This window comes from Dipodomys merriami, unplaced genomic scaffold, assembly GCF_024711535.1.
Source record: "Dipodomys merriami isolate MVZ:Mamm:240054 unplaced genomic scaffold, mDipMer1.0.p SCAF_50, whole genome shotgun sequence".
Taxonomy (NCBI): Eukaryota; Metazoa; Chordata; class Mammalia; order Rodentia; family Heteromyidae; genus Dipodomys; species Dipodomys merriami.
The window spans coordinates 10,761,692-10,782,153 of record NW_027206069.1 but is presented as its reverse complement, the minus strand read 5'-3'; the positions used below and the strand labels follow the sequence as shown (position 1 = coordinate 10,782,153).

General features: G+C 42.8%; 1 protein-coding gene across 5 annotated transcripts in view; it reads left to right on the top strand.

Moving 5' to 3' along the window:
* The window catches only part of LOC138810523 (tyrosyl-DNA phosphodiesterase 1-like), a 68,141-nt gene that overhangs the window by 20,237 nt on the left and 27,442 nt on the right, over positions 1–20,462 (top strand). For 4 of the 5 annotated variants that reach the window (XM_069997753.1, XM_069997751.1, XM_069997750.1 and 1 more), the window contains 6 exons: positions 1,181–1,348; positions 1,877–1,955; positions 3,465–3,650; positions 4,630–4,678; positions 6,404–6,470; positions 8,283–8,390. In XM_069997753.1, the coding sequence (XP_069853854.1) occupies positions 1,181–1,348; positions 1,877–1,955; positions 3,465–3,650; positions 4,630–4,678; positions 6,404–6,470; positions 8,283–8,390 (657 nt within the window). The remainder of the gene's footprint in view (positions 1–1,180; positions 1,349–1,876; positions 1,956–3,464; positions 3,651–4,629; positions 4,679–6,403; positions 6,471–8,282; positions 8,391–20,462) is intronic. The other variant, XM_069997754.1, reaches the window with a different exon arrangement.

Below are 20,462 nucleotides of genomic sequence, written 5' to 3'. Positions count from 1 at the left end.
ATCACAGGTGTGAGCCACCTGCACCCCACTTGATTTTATATTCACTGTTATTGTATATACTTTTTTTTACTTCTTAAATTTATTATCATTAAGTAGTTTACAGATCTAGTTTTTGAAACCTCTTTAAAAAGAGAGGGTTTTATTAAAGAGGGATTTTAGATCCCTTTAAATGAAATTCAGCTCTTCCCTCCCTTAGAAGCTGTGAACAGCTTCCTTTGTCCTTTGTTTCACAGCCATCCCACACATCTCTGCCTGCCCTAGCAAAGCGCTGTTTGGCGGTGCTCTGTGTTGGAAGAAATGTAGACATTTGTGTAGCCCCTGCTCACGCGGCCAAAGGACATGACTGGGCCAGAACTGATTCAGAGCATCCTTCTTCACACTGAGTTCTCCCGAGGGCCAGTGACACCTGGGGTTGAGTTGAAATCAGAGGCCTTCCAGCCGTGGGGCATGGGCCTGCTCGACCTATGAGCCATGTGCTCTATACTCAAGTGTCCCTCTTAGATGTGCCTCTCCACGTCAGTGTCATCCCAACCGATTTAGGGTTGAGATGTCTGCACCCCATCTCTAAAAGCCTCAGCCACGGGGATTGGAGTCCACTGAGTTCACACCTAGTCATCTATGCCTCTGCCATCCCCCAGGGCTTCTATGCTAGGTCTTTGGGCTGCCAGCTTGGAGTTGGGCAGCTCCTCCATAGTCCCATCAGAATAAGAAAATAGGGAAACTGTTTTTAAGTGCTTACGAATTTGAGGTTGATCCTAACATATTAAGTGTGATATATCCTCATTGTAAAAGCCAGGGAGTAAATGATATGAAAATACACCAAACCACTGTAACATTCATTATGAAAATGGATTTATTCATTGAAAATATATTTGTACATGTACTTTCCTTAGCTGGGAGCATTTTTTATTTCTTATTTCCCATTTGGCTAAAGAGCTGCACTGATGTGGACATGATGCTGGAGTCTTGGCCAGGCATTCAGAAATGAACGTGACTTGGATTGGAAGCCAGCAGAGTGTTGTTCGCCGGTGGGATTTCTATGTCCTAAGAACCACGGGAAGTCTCTCGGCCAGGAGTCCCTTCCTCAGAGCCAGCGTGTAATCCATTCAAAGGGAGTTTAATGATCATTGGTGCTCCCAGCCATTAAAGATTAGGTTTTCTTTTTGTTTTTCCATTTCAGAATCTGGTTGAGCCCCTTGTATCCACGGATTGACCCTGGAGCCCACAGTTGTGGAGATTCCAGAACACATTTTAAAGCTGATCTTATCCGTTACTTGCTGGCTTACAATGACCCAGCTCTCCAGGAGTGGATCAACACCATCCAGGAGCATGACCTCTCTGAGACAAAGTATGTATGTGCCTGTGCATGCGTGCGTGCGTGTGTGCGTGTGTGTGTGTGTGTGTGTGTGTGTATGTATGTGTATGTGTATGCGTGCACGAGTGCGTGTGTTCTCTTACCATCTCTGGTGGCCTGCTATAGCTTCAGCTTGCAAGTCTAGAACACAGGCCCTTGGGAAAGGCTGTGTGTATTTGTCTATGCTACACTAGGAGAGGAAGGGGTGAAAGCAGATTTGGCCGAGTTCTGTATCTCATTGCTGTCAGGCATTAAAAGTGGCAGTGGGTCTTAAGCTTCCCACAGGGTCACTCTTAAAAGAGTATCTTTTTCACATTTGTAGTTGTGAGTCTTGTTCCTGAGCTGGCTTGCCAACTGCATCGCTGAGAATCTGTTATAGTTAAGGAGGCAAAACCAGGAAATGGCAGCCCTTCAACCTCTCAGGGTTGTATGGTTTCCATGGGGATTTTTTTTTTAAGCTAGCAAGGCAGGTCACTGTGTTTAGTAACTTCCATTTTATTTTTATTATTATTTTTTTTTTAGTGTTTACCTTATTGGTTCGACTCCAGGACGCTTTCAAGGAAGCCATAAAGATAATTGGGGACATTTTAGGCTTAGGAAGGTAATAGAACTTTTACTATTTTTACATTGCTCTAAAAATTAATGTATATTCTTGCTCCATTTTCATTTATAATTGTACATATTACTGGCAACCTCACAGTACTTACAGTAAAATTCTTGGAGAGTAGCAGGCAATCCATAAGTTGATTGCCTAAAAAAAATTCAATAATTACTTTTAAGATGGTTTGGTTTGGTTTTGGAGGGGGTGTTTGTGGAGTTTTTGTTTTGTTATGATTGATTTGGGGGGTTGGTGTTGGTAGGGTTTTTTTGCCTCTATATTGTTCTAAATGGCATAAGTATATGGTCTTCTTAGATTTTTTACATTCCTTGTAATAAAGATAATTATGCTTACAGTTCACACAACTATTGTAGCTGTCAACATATCAAGAATTTTTAATGTATGTACTGATACACGTATGTAATTCCAGCTATATAGAGTTCATTAAGTAGGTAGATTTCAATCTGAAGCTGAATTGGGACAGAAATAAGAGATCCTATCCAAAAATAACTGAAGCAAAAAGAAGTAGAGGCATGGCTCAAGTGCCTAGCCCACACAAGCCCCTGAGTTCGAGCCTCAGTACTACAAAAAGAAAAAAGGAATTTTTAACATCCAAATTAGTTAATACTATATGTTGTTTACAAGCCCAATGCAGTGCCCTTAAGAAAACTTATTTTAAAATGGCATTTGTTGCTGGGAAAAATAAACAAAGAAAAGTTTGTGTCAAGATAAAATAATAAGGAAATTCAAGATGGAGTTTTCTTCATTTTTCTTTGTACAGTTGTCCAGACTTAGTGAATTATCTCCAGTGGCTTTCTGAAAAACTTACATCTCACTCTATAAACAATTTTCCAGTTGATCAGCCCTTATCTGAAATACTCAGCACCTACTTTTTCAGATCATGGGATATTTGCACACATGTAATAATATATATTAGGGATGCATCTCAAATCTAAACAAAAATCAGTTTTTGTTTCTTGTGTTTATGTATGTGTGTGTATGCCGGTACTGGGGCTTGAACTTAGAGCCTTGAACTCTGGCTTGGTTGGGGATTTTTCTTGTTGTTTGTTTAATACAGCTGACTCCCCCACACCTCCTATTCTGGTTTTTTGCTGATTAATTGGAAATAAGAGTCTTTGGGATTTATCTGCACAGGCTGGCTCCAAATCATAATCATCAAATCTCAGACTTCTGAGTACCTAGGATTATAGGCCTAAATCACTAACACCTGGCTTCCATTATTTCTTTATCTTTGTTTTTAGTACAAATCAAAGAATTTTGGAAAATTAACACTTGTCCCCTCCTACTATTTGGAAAGACATTACATACATTTTAGTACTTCAAAAGTATTTCCTAAAGAACAACATAAATATGGATGTGAAGTTAATTTCTACTGTAGCATTTCTTAGCAAATTAGGCATTTGAAAAGCAAAGGTCCATCTTCTGAGGTGTATTGTGTATTTCTGTTTTTATCATCGAGTGACTGCAGCATTTCTTTTTATTCTCTGACAGCTTCTGAAGGAACATGTCTCACCTATACCTAAAGCTGAGTACTGGCCTATAGTGGGCCAGTTTTCAAGCATTGGCTCGTTGGGGGCTGATGAGTCCAAATGGTTGTGTTCTGAGTTCAAGGAGAGCTTGGTCACACTGGGGGAGCAAAGCAAAATGCCTGGAAAAAGTGTCACTCCCCTTCATTTGGTGAGTTCTCTTCCTTCTCGAGTTAATTTACTTGTAGTCTCTGGAAAAAGATGGAGAAGCAATCTTCTTGGCCAGGGATGCTTTTTCCCCCCAGTAATTCTGACCTGGAGAAATCAGGGTTAGTGTTGTCATTTTAATTGAGTTAGTATCAGCTCATGCTGAGGGTTGGCTGGCTTGTGACCTTTCAGCCACAGACTGGCCTGTCTTTGTTTCTATTCTTCCTTTCAGGTTGTTAAGCCAGCAGTGCAGGAGAAACTATTTGGTATAATAGTGGCAGCAGAATAAGGAGCTCTATTAATTACTTAGAGGCTTGGGAACCAATTCATTTTTACATTCAACTCAGTATTAATTTGGCATTTCAGAGGGGAAAGTATTCAGAGAAAAATGTAATTTTTTTATTACACATATATACACTTCCTAAGGTTTAATTACTACATGTTCCCTTTTTTCTTCAGTGAGATGAGAGCTCTTATTAAAATGGGAGCTTACAATTTGTTTTACACCAAGTCTTTTCTGTTTGAACATAATTTTATTGTTATTATTAAGGTGTTGTACAGAGGATTACAATTTCATAAGCCAGGTAGTGAGTACACTTGCTTTTTGGATAGTGTGACCCCTCCCTTCACTTTAGACTAAGTCTTCTTTTTTAAAATTTTTGGGGGGGCCTGGGCACTGTCTCTGAGCTCAATGTTAGCACTCTACCACTTGAGCCACAGTACCACTTCTGGCGTTTTCTGTAATTGGAGAAAAGAGTCTCACAGACTCTGTTGATCAGGCTGGCTTCAAACTACGATCCTCAGATCCCAGCTTCCTCATAGACTAAGTATTTTCTATTGAGATTTGCATTTTCTTGAAAGCTGGTCATCATTTATTTTTTTTTTCAACACAGCACATTTCGAGTTTTATCTTCTCTTTTCTGATTCATCATCTTAATTAGTATTAGGTCTATCCTAATTACTCACATCATTCTTTTGTGTAGATCTATCCTTCTGTGGAAAACGTGCGGACCAGCTTAGAAGGATACCCTGGTAATTGCTGGGGGCGTGGGTTCATCTGTGGGTCTGTGTATTTTGTCATAAATGTCCTGGGAAAACGTTTCCAATATTGTTTAAAAATGTGAAGATGGGGTGGAGGCATGGCTCAGTTAGTAGAGTGCTAGCCAGTGAGCGAAAGTTCAGGTATCAAGTTTGAGACCTAGTCTTGGACCAAAAAAAAGGAAGGAAGAAGGGAGGGAGGGAAAAGAAGAGAAGAGAAAGAAAAGAGCCTGAAAATGGGGAGATGGTTTGCTCTATACTGGATAAGGATCATAAACTAGGTTTGCTGGAGATGGTACCACTGCGTTAGGCAGCTCACATGTGTTCTATGTTCCTCACAGTAGCCCTGTGAACACTCGTCCTACTCATTTTTACCAGTAGGGTGTCCAGTGTGTTGCTTGGTAAGATGTTTATCTAAAATCAGCCTCCCCTAGTACTCGGGTGCCTTGACTAACATCAGACATGGCTGACACCTTGTCTTTTTTATTTTAAGTAGTTGTACAAAGGAGTTTCAGTTTCACAAGTCAGATTATGAGTACAGTGCATCTTGATCAGTAGCACTCTTGATACAGATAAACTTAAGATCTAGAATTAACAATTACTGCTGCTACTGTACCTTCATTGCTAGGTCCTAATTTTCCCCCCAAGGTCTTCATCTTCAAATGCCCAGCGTTTTACCTTGCACATATCTTCCATTCATTTCCCTTAACCCACTGCTGAGCACTAACGTTCTGTGTGGAATTCACAGCACCCTACACAGTGCAATCAAGTGATATGAAGTAAAATCCCCGCGAGTGAGTGCTCTCGAAAAAGCAGCCTAATTAGCATCACTAAGGGCTGAAAGCAGAATGCACTAAATTGCAAGTAATTCAACCCATTTATTACTTAACAAATTAGATGTAACCATGTTAGAAAAAAAATATCAAAATGTTCTGCGTACAGTAGCCTATTTGTTGCTTTTTAATGGCAAAACTAAAATTATTTCATGAAGACTCTTAGACATAATGGTAGTTTTTCCTTTTATAATTTTTCTGCACCTCTAATAAGCTAGATCTATTTAATGTGCACGTGTAATGAGGAAGAATGTGGTATTTTCAATAAAGCCACTTTAACTGGTTCAAAAATGGACTATGGTTTTAGTTATTTGCAATAGGAGCCAGGACATGCCATACTGGATGTTGGGATTGTTTCTAGTCTTTAGATATAGATGACTATGGAGAAGTTTAACATGTTAGCTAAGTCACTGATGAATCTACAATCTTCCTTCCAAAGATGCACAAAAATTGGCTTCTAAGCCAAGTGTGGTGGCTCACACCTGTAATCCTAGCTACTTAGGAGGCTGAGATATGAGAATCACTGTTTGAAGCTAGTCCAGGCAGAAAAGTCTGTGATACTCTTATCTCCAATTAACCACCAAAAATCTTAAACTGGTGCTATGGCTTAAGTGGTAGAGTATCAGCCTTGAGCAAAAAAGTTAAGGTCTGGTGCTCAGGTCCTAAGTTCAAGCCCTAGCACTGACACACACACACACACACACACACCCTATTCCTTCAAATGAAACACACACACACACACACACACACACACACACACTATTCCTTCAAATGAAATCTTAAGTTGATTTTCATTTACCTTCACTGCTAACTATAGATATTCTTCTTAGTGAGGAAGTTCAAATAAATACTTGTTATTTTTATTTTCTTTTTCTTCTTTTAAAAGCCGGGGGCTCTCTTCCTTACAGCATCCAGACAGCAGAGAAACAAGGCTGGCTGCATTCCTACTTTCAGTAAGTAATTGGTCCAGAATGCTGCTATTACTTCTTTAGGAGTAAGGATGTTATTTCTGTTGGTCTATTTTGTTTAAAAAGGGAACCTTATATAATGTCACCTTCTCCCTTCTTCTACATATGTTACTGATAGAAATAATTTAAAAACAAGGTTTTGGAAATATTTTGGGAATAGGTTTTTAATACCAAGGAGTAAAATTTATCTCCATGAAGCTTCTATTTAAATATTGGCATGCAGAGAAAATGATAAATAAAAAGATCTCACGGAGGTAGTTTATATTTGCATAAGTAGCATTTTCCTTGACTTTTCTGGAATAGGACAAGAACCATTCTGTCAGCCCTGTGGTGGTATGTGGCTGAGCATGGCCTAGGATAGAGCCCAGCCCACTGTTCCTAGGGAGACAAGTCACCAGACTCCAGTGAATTAATGAATGGAAGAGTGAAAGAATGTCCTTGGTTTAACCTAATTCTATGCTTCCTTCAGTAGGTCATTTTTGTGCTGGGAACTGGAAGTGAAGGCAGGATTACATGTCAGTAGCTTTCCTCTACATATGTGTATCATCCTAGAGCCTTTCTTTAGACCTTTGTAGACAGATTGTCCCTTACCAGGACCTTCTATTGAGCTCCTTTCAAACTCAGATGACTGAATTCACTTGAAGAATGTGGTGGGCCTCCCTCTTCCTAATTCTACACTTGCAGGCTAAGCAACAGTGCTCTTGTCTTATAGTAAGAATGGGGACCTAGGAGACAGGCTGCTTACTCCCATGTCACCTTAGCCCTGCAGTGTTGGGAACTTAGAAACAGAATGCAAAGCTAAGACTGAAGCCCTGTGTACTTTTCAACTCAGTGGTGACTACATTTTGTCCCCTTTGTATTTGTTTCATTTAAGTTTTCTACTCAGCACAGTGTGGGACTTTGATTCCTACCTTTAGGAGTTCACAGGTCCAAATAAAAAAGCACAACAGAAATAATGGATCTTCTCGTGTGTGTGTGTGTGTGTGTGTGTGTGTGTGTGTGTGTAACAGAAAGACAGAAGGCAGTATGGATCTTCTCGTGTGTGTGTGTGTGTGTGTGTGTGTGTGTGTGTGTGTGTAACAGACAGAAGGCAGTATGCCAAACAGAAATAATGGATCTTCTCGTGTGTGTGTGTGTGTGTGTGTGTGCGTGCGTGTGTGTGTGTGTGTGTGTGTGTGTGTGTGTGTGTGTGTGTGTGTGTAACAGAAAGACAGAAGGCAGTATGCCAGAAGGATTTGGGTGCTTTGGGAAGCAATGCTAAATTTCCTTTTTTTTTTTAATTCCCACTTTCTAAAAAGATCATGCTATTCTGTTGTCTGAGTAGTTTACACTGTTATCACAGGTCACAGAAATGTGGTCCTACTATTTTTTAGATTACAGGATTTTGCTTTTTTATGCAGCTGTTTCCTAATATTAGGATTATGACCAATTTGATTTTTTTCTTCTGTTTGGCAGTACTCCAGGCTTTCTGAATGCTAGGCAGCTGGTATATCACTTGAGTCATATCCCCCAGCTCTTTTTTTTTTTTTTAATTTTTTAGATAAGTCTCATTTTTTGACTGGGGCTGGCCTCCAATTATGATTCTCCTACCTATAGTCCTTCCACAGTGAAGGTGACAGGAATGCATCGCCATGCTCAGCTTGTTTTGTTAGGAAGGCATCTTATGAAGTTTTAGCCCTGCCTGGCTTCAAGCCACCACCTTCCTGATCTCTACCTCCTGGTTAGCTGGAATTACAGGCATAGACCGCCTCCCATTGTGGATTATTTCCTAACTAATCGTTTATCTTCTGTCACTAGTAAGTGGTCTGCTGAGACATCTGGCCGCAGCAATGCCATGCCACATATCAAGACATATCTGAGGACTTCGCCAGACTTCAGCAAAATTGCCTGGTTCCTTGTCACAAGGTAAGTGGCCCTTATATTCCTCATTGCAGAAATTGTTCAGTGTCACTGTAAGATCCATCTACTGAGGGGATTTCTAAACAGTGATCTGTAAATTGTCACTAGCTTTCAGCCTATTTGTGTCATATGGGACTCACATCAAGGAGGCTTCCTAGTAATCCCTTTATAGAGTATGTGATCATTGCCTGATTTTTTTCCTGTCCGTTTTTATAAGATTTGCATACACTTTGCATTTATGTCTGTTACACCTTACTGTGATAATCATGGGGTTGAAAAAAAATTGACATTTCGGGTAAATACAGAAGAACCATGAAATGTTTAAATTAATTTTATCCTTCATTAGTTTCTACATAGGTAATTTAAACTTCAGCAATCAATCTCCTAGTGCCCTTTTTAAAAACGTCGTTATTAAGATGATTCACTTGGCATAAAATTGGCCCACTGAGAGTCTACAATGTAATGGTTTAACATATTCACAGAATTGTGCAACGATCATCATAATCTAATTTTAGAATATTTTTATCATCCCTGTAAGGAGCCCCTTGGCACTGGCATTTTTGTGTCTGTATTTTAAGGAAGATAAATTGCTTTGCCTTTTGAAAATAGCGCTGGAACTGGAGCATCAGCACCTGACTCCTAGTCTGAACTCAGCCACTGGGCATCTCTTCATGACTCAGTAACATAATCACTGTTAGTACCAACGAATTAAAGTATCACAGAAGAGAATTTTTTCTAGAATTATTTTCCCTTTTTATTTGAAGAGAAAAAGAGAGAGAGGATAGATAAAGGATTTTTACTGTCTTTAACCATGGATCCTTTATTATGATTCCTCTTTAATACTCAACTTCTATACATTTCTAAATCAAACTATAAAACTACTACTATATATTGTGTGGCACCATTGTAAATAAACAACTCAGGCTTTGTGAGAAAAGAAAAAGGAAGGAAGGAAGGAAGGAAGGAAAGAAGAGAAAAGAAAGAAAGAATTCATAAAGAGAAATGGCACTTGTAAAGAGACTTTAGGCAAGAGAAGCACTTAGAAGTCAGCCGGGCACCAGTGGCTTACACCTGTATTCCTGGCTATTCAGGAAGCTGGGATCTGAGGACCATGATTGGAAACCAGCTCAGGCAGATAAGTCCCAGATACTCTTAGCTCCAACTAACCAGCAAAAAACTCAGAAGTGGAGCTGTAGCTCAAGTAATAGAGCACCAGCCTTGAGCCAAAACACCAAACAAGAGCAAGAGGCCCTGAGTCTTGAGCCTCTGCTCATCTCTCCTTCCCACATATCTTTGAAATCCTCAGAGCTCTCTACAATGGGTTCTTCCTCACTGCTGTGTTCCATCCTATTTAGGAGAATGTACTCAAACTTTAGTATGATCAGCTTGTACTAGATGAAGTGATTGTGTTCACCACAGAACAGTGTTCTGCCCTAAAGACTTTCTCTGAGCCTCTCCAGTCCTGGAGCTGCATAGGCCCTGGATGGGATGAGGTGCCAAGCTCATACATGGGCTAACAAACACCTCCACAGTTGGAAATTGAGTCTGATGAATTCATGGGCAAGAGTGGAACCCCTGGACTGATGTCAGGTTACTACTGACAACCTAGTAGACCACTCCGGATTAACTGCTTCACCTTCAGCCCCCTGTGTCTGGCAGACACGGTTCCTCTGTTCATGATAAGGCTGTCATCTGTGGTCTCCTGTGTCCCCCTGAGGGTCGTTTGTTAGAAGCCTAATCCCCAATGCAGCCAGGTTGAGAGGTGGGATGAACAGGTGGTGATTGGGCCACCCTCACAAATGGAGAGGTGCTGTTATTGAGGGATTGAGGTAGTTGGCAGGGAATTGAGCTCGTGACAAAGGAGTAGATTCCAACCCTCCTGCTTTCTCCTCCCATCTCCCTCAGGTATTCCACTGTAGCATGACAACAGGGACTAAGGCTCTTGTGTGCCAAGCATCAGGCTAACTCTACTGCAGTGGCTTTGTATGCAAGGCTCCTCTGACCAGCATCCTTCCCCTCCTCTCCCAACAGTTGTCTTTTCTCAGAGGATCATTTTAAAACATGTAGCAACTGAGGAATATCTGATCTCCCTCCTGATGATTAACCACCATGAAGCAAGTCTCTACCTTCACAGTCTTGGCCCCACCTCCACAAACCAGTTAGAAACTGATGCAGTTGAGAGACCCAGCCATCCTCTTCAGTACTTCACAGTACTCAACATGCATTTCATGAAAACTGATGGCATTGTAGGCAGAGAGGACACAAGGGTGATACAGTTCCACATTCAAGAAGTCTCAAGAAGCCAGGCACTGGTGTTCCTGCCTGTGATCCTAGCTGTGCAGGAGGAGGAGATCAGGCAAATCACCTGGTCCAAGCCAGCCCAGGCCAAAAATGTTGACAAGACTCCATCACAGGCACAGTAGCCTATGTCTGCCATCCTAAGCTAGTGTGGAAAGTGTAAAATAGGATGCCAGTCCAGCCTGGCTCAGGTACAAGTGAGACCCTAACTCAGAAATAACCAGAACAGACAGTGGCAGTAGAACAACTGCCTAGCAAAGTACAAAGCCCTGAGTTCAAACTTCAGTACTACCCCAAAACTGCCCCTAATGAGACACAGACACAGGATCTAAGTGAGTGGGGATGCGTTGGGATTTAAGTGGGATAAGGACCCAATTGTATTCAGGGACACTAGTGATGCGCTGTGATATTCAAGGCACTAAGACTAAGACTTCATTCTAGTTGAGGATGAACAAAGTGCCTGCCTTTCCATAGCTAGCAGATAATTGCCTTCCGTGCATCAGGCTCTGTACCATGGGGAACAAAAGATGTAAACTGACTCTAGAAGAGCTGATTTCAGGCCGAGGAGGCACACCGTGTACAAGTAAACATGAAAATGACAGGTAAGGCCAGCTGCAAGTGTGATGTGTTGAAGCATGTCCAGAGCAGTCAGAGAAGGCAGCCTTAGAAGGTTAATGCTCAGGCTGAGGCAGATGGACAGGAAGGTCCCAGCCCTCCCAGGGAAAAGCACGGTGGGCAGCAGAACAGCTGATACAGGCCCTCTGCTGGAGAACATGTAGGATGCTAGGATGCTGGTATAGGGGTATAGGGACTAGGCCCGGTCACAGAAAGCTTGGCAGTAATGATGTCATCTGGAGAAGCACTGAAGGATGAGGGCGGACATGTGCAGCCAGGCTCGGCCACGTGGAGAGATAACAGCCTTTCTCTGTGAGGAAGAACTGGTAGGAGGAGGCCCCACAGGAGTTCTAGAGCAGGCAGAAGCCGGGGAGGCGGAGGGGATAAGGCTGAGGGGAGGGAGATTGACTAGAATAGCAGGAAGAGCATGGGTTTGGAGTTAGGTAGAACCTAGTCCACATTTCAACTGCGCCTCTTGCCATTTGAGTCATTGACTCTCTCCAAACCCATTTCCTGAGATCTGAAAGCAAGAAGTCTGGTATGAGGGGTTCAGGTCACTTTTACATACACTTGCCTTCAGACAGGGGTAGCTTCTCAACCTACCTCAACCTGCCTCTCTTGTGGAAGCTTAATTCCGAAGATCAGTCACAGCTGTTGGATTAAAAAAAAGAAGAAGAAGAAAAACATCTGCTGTAAGAGGATAGGAGCATAGCCCTTCACAGGGACCTTCCAACCCATAAAATCTATACTTACACCTACTATATACCTACAAGCCTACTATACCTACTACATACAATACCTACTATACCAACAAGCCCCGCAGTCACCTCAGAGTGTATCATCAGGCCCTTGATCCAGTCTCCTGGCTCTCCTGAGTGCCTCAGCCAAAGTCCCTCGTCACCGGGGAGATCACTATCAAAATGTCAGACCTTGCCGGCACCCAGGGAAAGAATGTAATTGGCACTCTGCAGGCAGACAGTAGCTGGCTTTCACCTACGTGTCTTGTTCAGTTCAGTCATTACTGTTGTGAGGTTACATTGTCCTCTCGCCAGATGAGAATAAAGCTGCAGGGTTGAGACAGCACCACATATTACTCGAAATATGAATTGCCCACAAAGGCACTATAGGAATGGAGGAATTGACAAATGTCGGCCTCCTGCACCAGTGGAGTTCATGTTTGACTGAAGCCAAGTACCTTATTGTATACATTGTGTAATTCTGTATCGCTTGCGGACCATTCTATACCAGAAGGTTCTCACTTAAGAGCCATTAGTTTGTCTTTCCCTTCAGGACTTAAACATCCCCCTCTCTGAGAAGCCCTCCTGGCTTACATAATACCTAGGACTTCCTGCATCGTCATTGTGCCTTTGGCTGTTTGTGGAATTATCTGGCTCTCCTACAGAATCTGAGGCCATGTTCTTGTCTGTCTTCTGCAACACACCCAGTGTCCAGTGCCTGGCAGGGCAGCTGGAATGCAAGATGCATTTGGTACAGACTGTGTGTGTGTGTGTGTGTGTGTGTGTGTGTGTGTGTGTAATGGGGCTGATCATGGGCATCACTGTGGAAGTGAGGAAATGGTTTCAGACAGTAAGTGTGACTGCAGGCACCATGCTTCAGCTTCGGGGTGCTAAGGACCCAGGTAGAGCAAGGAGCTGCCCAGTAAATAGGAGGGTCAGGTAAGGCCTGGTTGATGAGGTATCATTTAAGCAGAGACCTGGAAAAGAAAGGAGAGTGTCATGAGTATGAATCACTGGGGGATCTCAGGGGTGTGGGGTTTGCCTGTGTTTCCTCTGATTGAATGGGGAGGCCAGAGCAGTAGTTGGTGGCCACACTTTGCCCCTTTTAGAGGCTGAATTGCCAGTGACACCTCCTGGGGTCCCCCGAGGCTTTATTAGTCATGGGTCTGTGGAAGGCAGTTCTACATCAGTGCACGTGATCATTCAGATTGGTTGGAATCATTGAGTGCTTTGTAAGAAGATTGCTCCAGAAGCCTTTCTAAAATAAACAAGGCTTTAGTGGAGTCTGTTTGGCTTATTCTCAAATAGTGTGCTTCTCCAACAGGGCACCGTTGGCCTCTTCTTTGGTGTTTCTAACGCCCTGTGGTTCCTCATCTCATTCTGCACACTTGGCTTGACCTAATGTCTTATCTGTTTTCCAAACTGAAGTGTATCTCCCATCATTGAGCAAAAACAACCCTTGAATATCATTGGCATCCTGAAGCTCCAGCTCCAAAGGCAATTTAAGAAGTGTGTTGTACTTACCTGGGGGCAGAGGAGGCAGTTTGATTGCAGGAAGGACTTAGCCCTGCCACCTGGCTGTGCCTAACTACCATGTGTACTTGGGTATGTAGACTTGTTAAAAATAATAGTCTCAGAAAAGATTAGGAGGATCTCCCACATGATCTGATTTCCTTCTTTAGAAATCTCCTCCCCTTCAAAGTCTCTTCTTATTGCAGTGTGTAGGGATCTTCTTCCCTATTATTTCTTGGCCCACAAGTGGAGGATATTAGCTTCCCCAACACAAGAATTTTGTTTTATCCAACTGACACTTCGCCAGTGTGAAAACTGCAGCCAGTGATAGTCAGAGACTGGAGTCTTTCAATAATGCTAGCCTTCACTTTTCCATTTATTCTATTAAATACAAGCAACTCACAATTTTTTTCTTTCCTCTCCTTCATTATGTGCTGTGATTGAGGTTTTGACTGGAATATTTTTCAAAAGTCCTGAGTCATGTTTTAGTATAGAGTTGCTATAGTGACAACATCACTGAGAAGCATAAAACTCACACTAAAACTATCCTTAATGAAATTTCTGTTTTATTAGACTCTGAATTAGAAGCTTTTGTTTCACTCTAAGAGAAACTGAGCCTGTAATTGTCCAATTTTGTTTCCTACCAAAATACTCATCCTACCTTTTGATAATTGTCTCATGCTTGCATTTGCTGCCAGACTGACAGATACAAGGCCTAATATAGTTCATGCTTGTAGAGGCTCAGAAAATTTAAAATAGTGACTGAGAACTCCCCTAGACTCCCTTTAGACTGCTCCTTGGGTTTTTTTTCTATTATCTGAAATAATGAGGCTACTCCTTCAATGTCTATCTCCAATCCTCCCCTCTGAATGAAACTTATAGGTAAGCAGCCTCAGTTTATTATGTTTACCTTTAGGTTTGCATCCATTGTTGACTCTTCAGTGCATGAATGTATTTGAATTGGAACTCTTGTAAAAACTATTTTCCAGGGCTGGGAAAGTAGCTCATTGGTAGAGTGCTTGCCTTGGATGCATGAGGCCCTGGGTTCGATTCCTCAGCACCCCATAAGCAGCAAAAGTTGGAAGTGGCACTTTGGATCAAGTGGTAGAGTGTTAGTCTTGAGCTGAAGAGCTGAGGGACAGCACCCAGGCCCAAGTTCAGGCCCCATGACCAGCAAAAAAAAAAAAAAAAAAAACTTTGTATTTTCCAATAGGTAATATGTACACCCAGTATGAAAAGGTATACAAAACTGGTCCTCCTGCTCCTGTGCCCTTAGCTGCCACTGTACTCTTCAACTTGAAACCATCATTACTCACTTCCTGACTCTAGTGGCTTTAGCCCTATTAACATGTCAAGCCCAGGGCCCTCAGGTGGAAATACCAGTAACCAGCACTATACTTCTGAGGATATAACCTGACATGGGGTCCAAATATCCAAATCCCAATTTGCGTTGCCACTTACTAGTCTGGCCACTTAAATTTGGAAACTCATTTATAATATTGGGGGGGGGGGGAGGGTGTGGGGGGGGGGCGCATGGGGGGAGGGTGTGGGGGGGGGCGCATGCGTGCGAGTGCCCATACTCAGCCTGCAACTCAGCACCTGGACACTGTCCCATTTTTGCTCAAGACTGGCATTCTATCACTTGATTGGAGATGAGAGCATCTAATGAAGGACTTTACCATGATTCTCAGATCTCAGACTCCTCCTGAGTAGCTAGGATTATAGGATAAGCGACCAGCCCCTAGCAATATAATATGGGCTTTTATCTGATTTATAAAATGCTCTGAGGATGATGATGGAATACACATGAGGAGATTACCCACTAAACTGTGTGATATGTTTAACGTTCGTTAATCATTTGATTTTTAGTGCCTCACATTCATTAGGCCTCTTGAGATTTGCAAAAGCAGGTTGGGCAGCCTTTGTCTGGTTTGCATCTGTAACACTGACATATAATACGAGCCACATTTCTCCATAGATAACAGCTCTTTCTAACCTCAATAGGAGCTTACCTTGACAATTGGTCAAGATTATTCTCTTTCATCAAGACAAGTACAACCAACCAGATGTCAGTGTTCAAAGAAACTTAAACTAGCTTGAATTTAACACTTTTCAAATGTTTTACTGGCTGGCAATTTCTCTTTTGTTTGGCTGCTTGCTTTTATGGCAAGTTATTTATGGTTTTAATATGATCTTTTCTTCCATCTGTTTTGATCCTACCGTGAAATTTTTTCATGGTTGATGAGCAGCTTGTTGTTACAGGAATTACTGGGACATGATGACATATACAGTGTTTAAATGTTACCACAGCACCAAACAGGCAAAAAGATAAAGCCTTAAGAAGAACCGTTGGCTAAGAAGACATGAGTGCCTACGTGTCATTGGCAAACCCAGTGAGAACAGTGATGAAAGCTGTGCATTGTGGGAGGCAGGAAGCAAGGTGGATGCTAACACGTGCTGGCGCGCTGTTAGGGTTGCCTAGCAACTGACAGGCAGCTTGAGATAGTCAAGGATGAGCAGAAATGTTGGTGCTGCCACTTTGGGAGAAAATGAGACAAGTGCTTGACTACAAAATCACTGTGGCTTTTTGAAGAAACATGAAAGACATTCTCCCTCCTCTGCTTTTCAGATTCGCTGGGTAATTCTTCTCTAGTGTCTGTTCCTTTCATTCTGAGACAGTGGGGTTTTTCTCCCCTTCTTTGTCGGAGTTTTCTAGTGGAAATCAAATTGAATCTCACTCTCTCTTACACACACACACACACACACACACACACACACACATACACACACTAGACAGACAGATCTGTAAAGAGGAGACATATTTCTAGGTATAATTGGGTAGATTTTGTTGCCTGCCATTTCCAACTCCCAAATATTGAGATTCTTTGGTTTGCTTCATGTACAAATAATAGTTATCAGGTGTGCAGCCTGAGGATGACTTCCTTTGTATGGTAGAGATGGTTCAAGGTCAAGCAGTACCTTCTCCTTTGCATTCTGGTGCACAGGGAGTAAAGGCAAAGTGTGCCCCTTTCAAAGTTCGAACAAGCAAGTCTCACAAGTGTCATTCCCTGAGCCCCCTGCCGTAGGCCTGCAGTTCTTTTTTTTTTTTTGGGGGGGGGGTCTGGTCCTGGGGCCTGAACTCTGGGCCTGGGTCCTGCCCCTCAGCTCTTCAGCTCAAGGCTAGCGCTCTACCACTTGAGCCACAGCACCACTTCCAGCTTTTTTCTTTTTGCTTATGTGGTGCTGAGGAATTGAACCCAGGGCCTCATGCATGCAAGGCAAGCGTTCTCCCACTGAGCCACCTTCCCAGCCCCTGCAGTTCCTTTTTGTACACTGTCATTGTTAGTCACAAGGTGCACCTGTTGGCTTGGGGTGATTCTCTCCTTGGGAGTCCTCCTGCTCCTGGGACTAACCTCCAAATAACACCCATAAATAGTAGCAGCATGTACATAATGCTTAACCTGAGCCACAACACCACTTCTGGCTTTTTCTCAGTGGTTTCTTGGAGATAAGAGTCTCACAGACTTTTCTGCCTGGGCTGGCTTTGAACTGTGTTCCTCAGATCTCAGCCTCCTGAGTAGCTAAGATTACAGGTGTGAGCCAGTGATGCCCAGGACTTTTTTATTCTAACTCATTCCTTCCAGTTAGGAGCAAGGGGCTAATATTACCACTATTTTAGGGATAAGAAAACTAAAGCACCTACCAGGTAAAAGAAAAGGGCTAAGCCTCAAGCCTAAATACTCTGATATGACTATTTCTTGCCTAAGCTTTGTGTGTAGACACTGAATCAGACAGGTGTGTTGTGGACCCTGCTCTCAAGAACTTGCATTGTAGTTGGCATAGCTCTATTGAGCCTCTGCCATGGGACTGAAACCTCTGACTAAGGCCCTGGGGAGAACACAGCTCAGAAACCCCCTGCAGCCCCTTCTGACCAAAGCAGCAGTTGTTTAGTCTTCCCTCCTCCCTGCTACACCTCCCGCCTCTGGCCTTGACCTTCCCAATCGCTCCTGGCCCTCCATCCAGAAGGCTTTCGTTTCTTGCCCATCATTTTACCATAGGACTACCCATCTGAAATTTTAGTTTCTGCCAGTCCTGTTGAGCAAGCTCAAGTGACTGGGTAGCCTTATCACCTTTGGTGAGGTAACATATTGTGATCAGGGGTGAATGGTGGAACAGAGCCACTCACCTCATGGCCAGTGAGCAGAGGGAAAATAAGGAAGGGTCTGGGGTCCCAGAAACCTCTTGGAGAGCTTCCCAAAAGACTTACTTCAAAGATTCCACCTCCTTCCAATAGGACAGCCTGGTACCAAGCCTTTAGCACATAGGCCTTTGGGGCACACTTGTCCACATCATAATACCCATCCAATAGCTGTCTGTCAAGCACAGGCATCGTTCCCTGATGTGTTATCTAACTATTCCACTCAGGAGTGAGCTCTTTCTGATCCCTCCTCCACCTTGTTAGTAGATACTTCCATAGATGCCCAAACTGCTACAATTCCCCGGAACACACCTACTAAAAGTAAACTCCTGATCGTGCTCTCAATGGTTGGCAGATCTAGCTGTTAATATCCTAAGGCCCACAGGCCCAGCACGGTGCCTTGCAAAGGTCTGGAATACAGAGTTGAAAATGTAGGCCAGAGGAGTAAAAAATTGAATGAGTGATCATAGGAGGATTGAAAGCGATGTGGAAGAAGAGAAACAGCCAATGACTCAGACTCTGGGTGGCATTTACTGATGCAGAATGTGGCTGAGTTTGATATGAACTGACTGAATAGGTAGAAGCATGAAATTTTTGTCAGCTGCCTGGGTTGTGACTTGTTAGGAGATGGATGGCCACAATAGAGAAGCATTTTAAAGGGGAACTGAAGGCTGGGTACTGGTGCCTCACATCTGTAATCCTAACTCTGGGGGCTGAGATCCAAGCCACGGTGTCACTCTACTGTATCTGTAGGAAATGGTGCTCCCCCTTGGAGCACAGCTGACATATGTATCCCTTCTTGTACTTAATCTCCCAAGACTACCCAGCTTCTGCAGAATTGCTTTCATTTTAACTATGTTCTTATATTCCTGACATTTTATCACCATCTCTAGTAGAAATTAAGGGAAGTATAAGAGTAGTGTCATCTGAATTACGTGTTAGGGAACATATATTTATATATTTGTAAAGGAAATCTTTTTTTTTTTTTTTTTTTTTGTCGGTTGTGGGGCTTGAACTCTGGGCCTGGGCGCTGTCCCTCAGCTCTTCAGCTCAAGGCGAGCGCTCTACCACTTGAGCTACAGCGCCACTTCCGGTTTTCTGGTGGTTTATTGGAGATAGGAGTCTCACGGTCTCTCCTGCCCGGGCTGGCTTTGAACCTCGATCCTCAGATCTCAGCCTCCTGAGTAGCTAGGATTACAGGCGTGAGCCACCAGCGCCCGGCTTATAAAGGAAATCTTGATTTCCTTTATGAAACAAAATGACTGCACTGGACTTCGTGCTAGGATTATGGAGTGAGTCACAAGACTGCTCTGGTGAATCAGCTTTAGACTAATCTATACCAAAACATGTAAGATGGGGGAACCTGCCTTCCAGAGAATTACATCATTTAGTAAACTATACCAGGAAAAAAACAGAATCACCTTCTATAAACTTAGCAAAGTGTTGATGATGGTGACAGCTAACATTCATTAAGCATTATTTATGTGCCAAGGATTTACCCACCTGGCATAATCCTCCTATCATCTTTATGAGGCAGAAACAGTATCACCATGCTTTGTAGGTAAGGAGCCTGCAGATTGGCACTGCAGATTGGCACTGTGCAAATGTGTATTCAGGATCTACCTGCTCTTACCGTCTGTTCTACTTGGCACATTACGCATGTCAGTAGACTTCTCCAAATTCTGATTTCAAAGAGATTTAATTCTCAAATCCAAATGATCTAGTCTAAGATCTATGTATCATCTCCTTTTCTTGAATAAATTAGACGTTTCTTTTCTGCTTAACATCTAGCGGATTCAGTGTTCGGAGATAAGCAGAGGTTTGGAGTTTACAGGTAGACAGCTTCTGATAGAGGCAGAAAGTTGGGGGAGGGGAGCAGAGTGGAAAGGGCTCCAGTGGTCTATATAGGAATGAGGAAGAAAGGTCCTGGTCAAACAAATGATGTTCCAAAAATATGAGAGCCTTGGAAAACACGACGTGTGTGCAGGTAGACGGTCAGTTCTGCCAAAAGTCTGGCATAATTGGAAATGAAATTGAAAAGGCTGGATACAGTCACTTATGGAGAGTCCCAGATACCCAGCCATGGCATTTATGAGGTGATTAAGTGGAAAAAAAGATAGGGATGCTTTCTGAGAACCACTGAAGGAAGATGGAGAATGAACAGGCTGAATGAACAGTCCATTTGGACTACATTTTAGAGGAAAGGATCCTGAACTATAGCACTGTAACAAGGGGTAAACAGACAATTAGTAACAATGTACATAATTGCTAATGGTGCAGAGATGCCTAAAATGCCTGAATTGGGGGGGTTGTGTTTTGTTGGGGGTGTTGTTTGTATATTTTGCCTTACCAAATTAAACTGAAGAAAAGGGAATTTTAGGATAGAACTGATTTGCATAGGATGCACTTGATAAATTCTGGTTTGGGAGAACTGGGTTTGAGGTTATGGTGACATCCAAAGAGAGAAATCCCTCTTGTGGTTGGAGACACTCAGTTGGATATTTGATGGCCAGGAAGAACTGGAGCATTTTGAGTCATCCTTGGGCCAAGGAAGAGTAGAAGAAACAAAATGAGCCAGGGCAGAGCCTAGATACAGAAGGTACAAGGTAAGGAGAAGAGAAGCTGAATCCAAGAGGTTGGGGAGACCACAGAGTGGAGTAGAGAGAAACTAAGGCAATGTAACTGGGTTAGGGCCAGGATGTTCCCACCATGGCCACA